The sequence below is a fragment of the Chrysochloris asiatica genome, unplaced genomic scaffold, assembly GCF_000296735.1.
Source record: "Chrysochloris asiatica unplaced genomic scaffold, ChrAsi1.0 scaffold00125, whole genome shotgun sequence".
NCBI lineage: Eukaryota > Metazoa > Chordata > Mammalia > Afrosoricida > Chrysochloridae > Chrysochloris > Chrysochloris asiatica.
Genome location: NW_006408643.1, coordinates 1,273,470 through 1,280,579, shown reverse-complemented (window position 1 = coordinate 1,280,579; position 7,110 = coordinate 1,273,470). Strand labels below are relative to the sequence as shown.

The 7,110-nt window shown below is 49.8% G+C and overlaps 1 protein-coding gene across 1 annotated transcript in view; it reads right to left on the bottom strand.

Annotated features, from left to right (window-relative positions):
- The window catches only part of MARCH2 (membrane-associated ring finger (C3HC4) 2, E3 ubiquitin protein ligase), a 25,385-nt gene that overhangs the window by 14,402 nt on the left and 3,873 nt on the right, over positions 1-7,110 (bottom strand). The window contains exon 2 of the mRNA XM_006868874.1: positions 3,296-3,522. Coding sequence (XP_006868936.1) covers positions 3,296-3,471 — 176 coding nt within the window. The 5' untranslated portion in view covers positions 3,472-3,522. The remainder of the gene's footprint in view (positions 1-3,295; positions 3,523-7,110) is intronic.

The following is a 7,110-nucleotide window of genomic DNA, read 5'->3' as shown; positions in this document are numbered from 1 at the left end:
AGAAGATTGTAGAAGAATTGATGCATTTGAATTATGGTGCTGGAAAAGAATACTGAAAGTACCATGGACAGCACATCTCTGTGGTAGATAGAAGTACAGCCAAAATGCTCCTTAAAATCAAGGATGCTCAATTCAAAATAAAAACATTTAATAATAATAATAATAAAAAATCGAGGATGGCCACACTTCATCTCACATATGTCAGACATGTGCCAGGAGGGACCAGTCCCCGGCAAAGGACATTATGCTTGGAAATACAGTGGCTGCAACAAGGAGCTTAAACTAACAACTGTGAGGATGGTGCAGAGCCAGGCAGTGTTTCACTGAATTGTACATTATTAACTATGAGTCAGAACTGACTTGATGGCATGGAGTCCTGGTGTGGCGCTGCAGGTTAATGCACCAGACTGCAAAGCTGTTTGAACTGCAAGGTTCAAGCTCACCAGCTGCTGCTCGGAAACCCTATACAGGGTCGCTATGGGTCGGAATCGACTTGACAGCACTTCATAACAACAAAAATCTTCATGGAAACAGACTGCCACATCTTTCTCCTGCACACTGACTGGTGGGTTCAAACTTCTGACTTTACAGCAAGCAGCCAAATGCTTAACCACTGTGCTATCAGGGCTCCTTAGCAGATGCTTACTAGAAAGAAAACTCCATTGCAGGCACTTTATATGTCTCGTGGAATTATAGTCTCAGAACCACCCAGTGAGAAAGGCCTCCCCACTTCAGAGACACAGGTGGTGACGGAACGTGGCCAAGGTCACTCCAAAGGCAGGTGTGGGCAGGAGGAGCCTTCAGCTGCAGAGTTAAGCCCCAGTAGGGTGAGGCTGCATTTCTGGGTGAGGCAGACAATTAAGTACCTGACTACTAACTAAGCAGTTGGCTGTTTGAATCCACTCAGAGATGCCTTGGAGGAAAGGCCTGGCAAGCTATGTTTGAAAAAAGCACCAGTGAAAACCCTGTGGATGGTGGTCGTGAAGCTTACAGAATGTAACAGGGTGGCTGGATTGTGTATGTGAAAATCAATCCTGATGGAGTCTGCATTGGAATTGCATCCTATGTGCAGCTCACTCTAAGTAGCGCTGGCGTCCTCACAATGCCAAGGCTTCCTTGCCATGAGCATAGTATATCACTCTACCTATAGAAAAAAACCCAACCCTATGGAGTCCTGGCACGGTCCCGGAGAAGCACTCAACCTCAAGTTGGTTTGAACTGCAATGTCAGTGGTTCAAACTCACCAGCTGCTCCTTGGACACCTTATACAAGGTTGCTATGAGTTGGAATCGACTCGGTGGTACTTCACAACCACCACAGAGCCCAGTTCTACTCTGACACACATGGGGTTGCTGTGATTCATAACCAACTTGGTGGGTTACTGGGTTTTCCGCTGAGTCCCCAGCCTTCTGTCTGCTACCGCTTCTCTACTGGGTCATTCCCAAGCGAGAACTATTTGCTAACATTTGCGCTTCCAATTTCACATGCTGTCATTGTTGTTAAGTGCCATGGAGTTGGTGCTGACTCATAACAGCCCTGATTAGGGTTCCCAAGGAGCAACTGGTGAGTTTGAACCGCCAACCCTGTGGTTCAAACCAACCTTGTGATCCAGTGCTTATCCTACAGTGCCACACTAGGACTCCAGATTTCACATAAGAACCTGAAACTTTGGCATTTTCTGAAGAATGAACCCTGGCCAGCCGGGCCTCTATTGCCACAGGGTGATACCTTTTGAGGCTGAAAAGCAGCCGCCCGCTCTTGTGTGAAAATCTGCTTCTGACTTACGTGCCCGCCTGGCCCTCCTGAATGGCTGGCTTCTGCTGGGTACAAATGACTTAATAATATGACCCTTGGACCCAGTCTCTGTGACTCCCACACAATGACTGAGCTGTTGTTAGGTGCCATCCAGCCAATTCCGACTCTTAGTGACCCAGCATACAACAGAACACAAACAGTGCCCAGTCCTGCGCCATCCTCCGAGCCCACTGGTGAAGCCACTGTGTCACTCCATCTTCCTCTTTTTCGTGGATCCTCTATTTCACAAAGCATGATCTCCGTCTCCAGGGACTGGTCCCTCCTGATAACGTATCCAAAGACAGAGACAGAGTCTGGCCATCCTCACTTCTAAAGAGCATTCTGCCTGGACTTCTTCCAACAGATTGGTTACTTTTTCTGAGCCTTTCAATATTCTTCTCCAACACCGTAGTTCACAAGCATTGGTTCTTCTCTGGTCTCCCTCATTCAGTGGTCAACTTTCACATGCATATGAGGCTTGGGTCAGGCGCATCTTAGTCATCAAAGTGATTGGGTGGGAACATACAAATAAGGTGCCTGGAGCCTGTGTCAACAGGATTCCCAGGACTGGGTGGTGATCTGCTCTCATCATCTTCCGTTTTGTGAGGGTGATCAGTCTAGCCTCTACGCCTGTGGTTAGTTGTCCGTGACTGAGGCAGGATTAGGGTGGAGTGGACCTAGAGTCACCACCTTACTAAAAAGGACATACCTCCAGTCCCCACTTTCACCCTACAAGAGGTAAAGGGAAAGAAGTGAGCAGAGAGAGGGGACTTCACCACCCATCAAGAAAGAAGAGGCCGAGTGGATCCAGGATCCCTGTGCTGAGAATTATCTCCACTGAGGAGACTCAGAGAGAGCTGTGACCCTAGAGACGCCAAGAATCAGCAGCAAAGAAATGTCGTCGGCAGCAGAACCAGGAGGCTGACCGAGAAGAGCGAGAGAACTGAGTGCCTTTGGCCTGAGGCTCACTGAGGAGCGGGGAGAGACAAGCTCTCTGAGCGCCTTTGGCCTTAGGGCTCACTGGAGGAGCAGGTGCCTCTGGGCACTTGCTGGTAGAACTAGAGAGCTTAGTAACACTCACCCAGGCAGGGCAGAGATCAGGCCAAGAAGTTGAGGGCCACAGAGAAGCTGCTGTATGCTGAGTTCTTTCTGATCCCAACTTGTAACCCATTCCTTCCCTAAGAAGCCCTGAACTTGTGAGTCTGGTTGGTGTGTGAGTTCTGTGTGGTCCAGTGCCGGGCAGTGAGTTACTGAGTCCACAGAGAAGCAGAGTGCGGTGGGAGGGACAGCTGATGTCAGAACTGGTAAGAAGGTAGGAGAGAGGAGGCCTGTGAGTCACAGGAATTGCTAAGGGATGTGCCGACAGTGAGTCTCTCTCTCCCCCTCCCTCCAGTTAGAAGGGGTGAGATGTCACTGCTCTGCTCACAGTTGCCAGCCCCAGGGTGGGAGGCAATCGGTGCGCCCCGAGAGATAAGAGGGCAGAGGACCTGTCTTCACTCACCTCGGCATGTCCAAAGCCCGGATGACGGTAGAGAGGAGCCGGCCATCCCTTGACGTCACCTGTGCCACGTACTGGGGTGGCCCGAGACCCGTGGACTCCACGACCTTGGAGAAGGCAGGGCTGCTGGAGCAGTCGCACAGGGAGCCGGGGAGGTGGCAGCAGTCCCCCGTCGTCATTGCCACAGGGAGCCCACGTCCTCAGGGCCCTAGGTCCATGGTCCCAGGAGCCTGGGGGGAGGCCAGCAGGGAGATTAAGGGCCAGGTCTTTGTGAGTCAGAAAGAGCGGGGTTCGAGTCCAGCTCTCTCTGAGCCTCAGTTGCTTGCTCTGTAAATCTGTAAACAGGGGGGGTTCCTGGGGCTGGTGCTGTGAGGATTCAATGGGAAGATGCGAGCCCCGGCCTGGAGCATAGTAGTGTTCACTTACCAGCACCTCTAACTCTCCTGCCTCAAAGCAGCTCCTCCCCAGCCCCCAGGCCACCTGCCAACTTCAGCTTTGCAGCTGCAGGACAGGTGCCTGACCAGTAGTAAGCACCAGCTGTGTACCAGGCCCTGTGCTTGATGCTCCCTGTCTCGCCCACCTCAGTGAGTGGATGTCTCTGTTTGTTGTCATGGACTTGGCCTCAGAGCATCTGGGTCTGCCTTTGAGTGGACAATAACTGAGCTGGGAATTTACCCAGTGATTCAAACAGCCAGCCAGTCACCTTGACCCTTGACCTTCTCAGAGGGCTAACTCCCTGACTCAGACTTCCTGGTCACCAAGCCTGTGGGACAGACTAGAGAGGGCCGTGGTGTCCTCCATCCCTGAGGGGAGGGGAGGGGAGATGGCTGGTGTCTCTGGCTCTGTGGCGGTTTTGAGGCCTGCTCTGGACCGGGAATTCCGCCCCCACCTCAGGGTCAGACCTGCAAACAGGAACCCTAGGGAGCCACCTCCTCTGTCCCACACCCACACCAGCTAAGGAGGCTGGAGGTGGGCTTCCAATTCCCAAAGCCTGTGTCCCAACAGTGACTGACATCTTCAGCTGCCCCTTCCTCAGCAGCACCGGTGCCCTGGGTGACTAGTAATTGAAAGGTGGTGGTTTGAAGCCTTTTGTGAAGGTGACGACCCTGTGGGGCACACCTATTCTGCATAGCGGTGCACAAGAGTGGAATGTGCAGAACCACATGGGCCTTAGTCTGGAGCTGAGACTTTGTCCCCAGCATGGCTAAGCCCTGGGTCTCTTTGGTCCAGAGACCCCCAACAGCCTCCAGGGGACCAGTTCAGCACCTGCTGAAATGCGTCTACCCTATCCCACCATCATAACTTGAAATCACCGAGAGAGGGAGACCACCCAGCATTGACATCCTGCAACAGACTCGTGCCCTCTGACAAGAATATGCTGATGACAATGAAAGAGCACAGGCCTCAGGACAGACTACACCTCAACGTAAAACAAAGTTCCTCACAACTAGACCATAGCGCTCCTGGCTCAGTGAGGCCTTCTGAATCCCACAGTCGGCCACTGAAGCCCAGAAAAGCAAGGAAGAGCCCCAAGGTTGGGGGAATGAGGAAGGAAGGCTGTGGCCTGAGATAAGAGGACAGGGAAGCAGCCGGCCTGCCATGACACACACTGCTGTCCCCTCAGGCTCAGAGGGCCACAGGGGAACCTCTGGAGAGGCCAGTTCATGCCTCCCAACCCTCCAACCATCAGCGAATGCATCTGAAAATATCTGGGAATCACATAAATATATGGCATTGGCGGGACTGATGGAACACCAATGAGATGCCTCAGCATACAGATGCAACACTGGAGGCACTTACTCGGCTAGGCCAAGGAATTTGGAAGACAGCTTCCAACTGACTGGAAGAGATCCATATTTCTGCCCATTCCAAAGAGAACAGACCCAACGGAATGTGGAAACTACTGAACAATACCACCGTTTGAACTCCAAGGTTGGCAGTTCAAGCTCACCAGCTGCTCCTTGGAAACCCTATACAGAGTCGCCATGGGTCAGAATCGACTCTACAGCACTTCACAACAACCCTTGATATAGAAATGAGGCAGTACTGTAGGGTAAGCACTGGACTTTGAATCACAAGGTCAGCAGATGGAGCTCACCAGTGTCTGCAAGAGAAAGATGAAGCTTTCTGCTCCTGCAAATATTTACAGTCTCAGAAACCCTACACAGGGCTGCTGAGTGGGAACCAACTCCATGACACTTTAACAACTACGTATCTATATCTATATCTGGACTCACAGCATTGTGCTGTAGGATAAGCACTGGACTGCTAACCACAAGATCAGTGGTTCAAACCAACCAACTGCTCCTTAGAAACCCCATCGGGGTCGCTGTGAGTCAGAACCAACTTGACAATCCTTAGCAACAATCCTTAATATCACACACAAGCAAAGCTTTGCTGAAGATCATTCAAAACCAGTACATCAACAGGGTGCTGTCAGAGATTTAAAGCAATTAAAGAGAGGATGTGGAATAAGTTGTTCACTGCTAGGTCACATGCATCTTAACTGAAAGCAGAGAATATGAGAAAGATGTTTACTGGTACTTTATTGCCTTTGCAAAGGCATTTGACTTTGTGGATCATATCAAACTAGGGATAACATCGTAAAGAATGAGTATTCAGAATACTTAACTGTGCTCATGAAGAACCTGTACATCCACCAAGAGGCAGTCTTGTAAACAGAACAAGGAGATAGTATGTGGTTTAAAATCAAGACACGTGTGTGTATCCTTTTACCAAAAGTATTCAACGTATATACTGTGCAAATAATTCCAGAAACTGGATTATATGAAGAACAATGTGGCATTAGAATTGGAGGAACTCATTAGAAACATGTGATATGCAGATAACTCAATTTGCTAAAAGCAAAGATTTGAAAACTATGCGAATGAAGATCAAAGACTACAGTCTTTATGTGGCGCTGTGGGCTAATGCATCAGACTGCAAAGTCCTTTGAACTGCAAGGTCATCAGTTCAACCTCAGCAGCTGCTCCTTGGAAACCCACACAGGGTCACTATGGGTCGGGATGGACTCGACCTCAATGGCACTTAACAACTTAACATACCTCACCAATGGGGAGACCTAGTGTGGCACTGTGGGATAATGCACTAGACTGCAAGGTTGGTGGTTCAAACTCCCTGGCCGCTTCTTGGAAAGAGTATTAAAAAGCACCCTTTAAAAATGTCACTTTGAGGGCTAAGGTGTACCTGACCCAAAGCATGGTACTATCTTCAATCACCTCACGTGCATGTGAAAGTTGAACAGTGTATCAGGAAGACGTGAGAAGAGCCTATGCATCTGAATCATGATGTTGCCAAAGAATATTGAAAGTACCATCAATTACCAGAAGTACAACCAAATCTCTCTCGGGAGAAGTGTAGCTAGAAGGCTCCTTGGAATTGAGAGCCCTTGTCTCGTGTACTTTGGACATGTTATCAGGAGGGATCAGTCTCTGGAGAAGAACATCACACTTGGTATAGTGGAGGGTCAGGGAAAAAGAGGAAGACCCTCAAGAAGATATTCTTTATAAATCAGTCTTGGAGGAAATACAGCCAGGAGACGCCTTAGAAGTAAATAAAGCAAGTCCCTTGCTTACTTTGGACAGAAAGACCTGGAAAAGGACATCATGTTTGGCATAACAGAGGGTGGGTGGAAATGAGGGGTACCCTCACCGAGCTCTGGTAGCGTAGTGGTTACGAATTGGGCTGCAAACCTTAAAGTCAGCAGTTCGAAACTACCAGCCGCTCCACGGGAGAAAGATGAGGCTTTCTACTCCCGTAAAGATTTACACCCTCGGAAACCCTGTACAGGGTCGCTA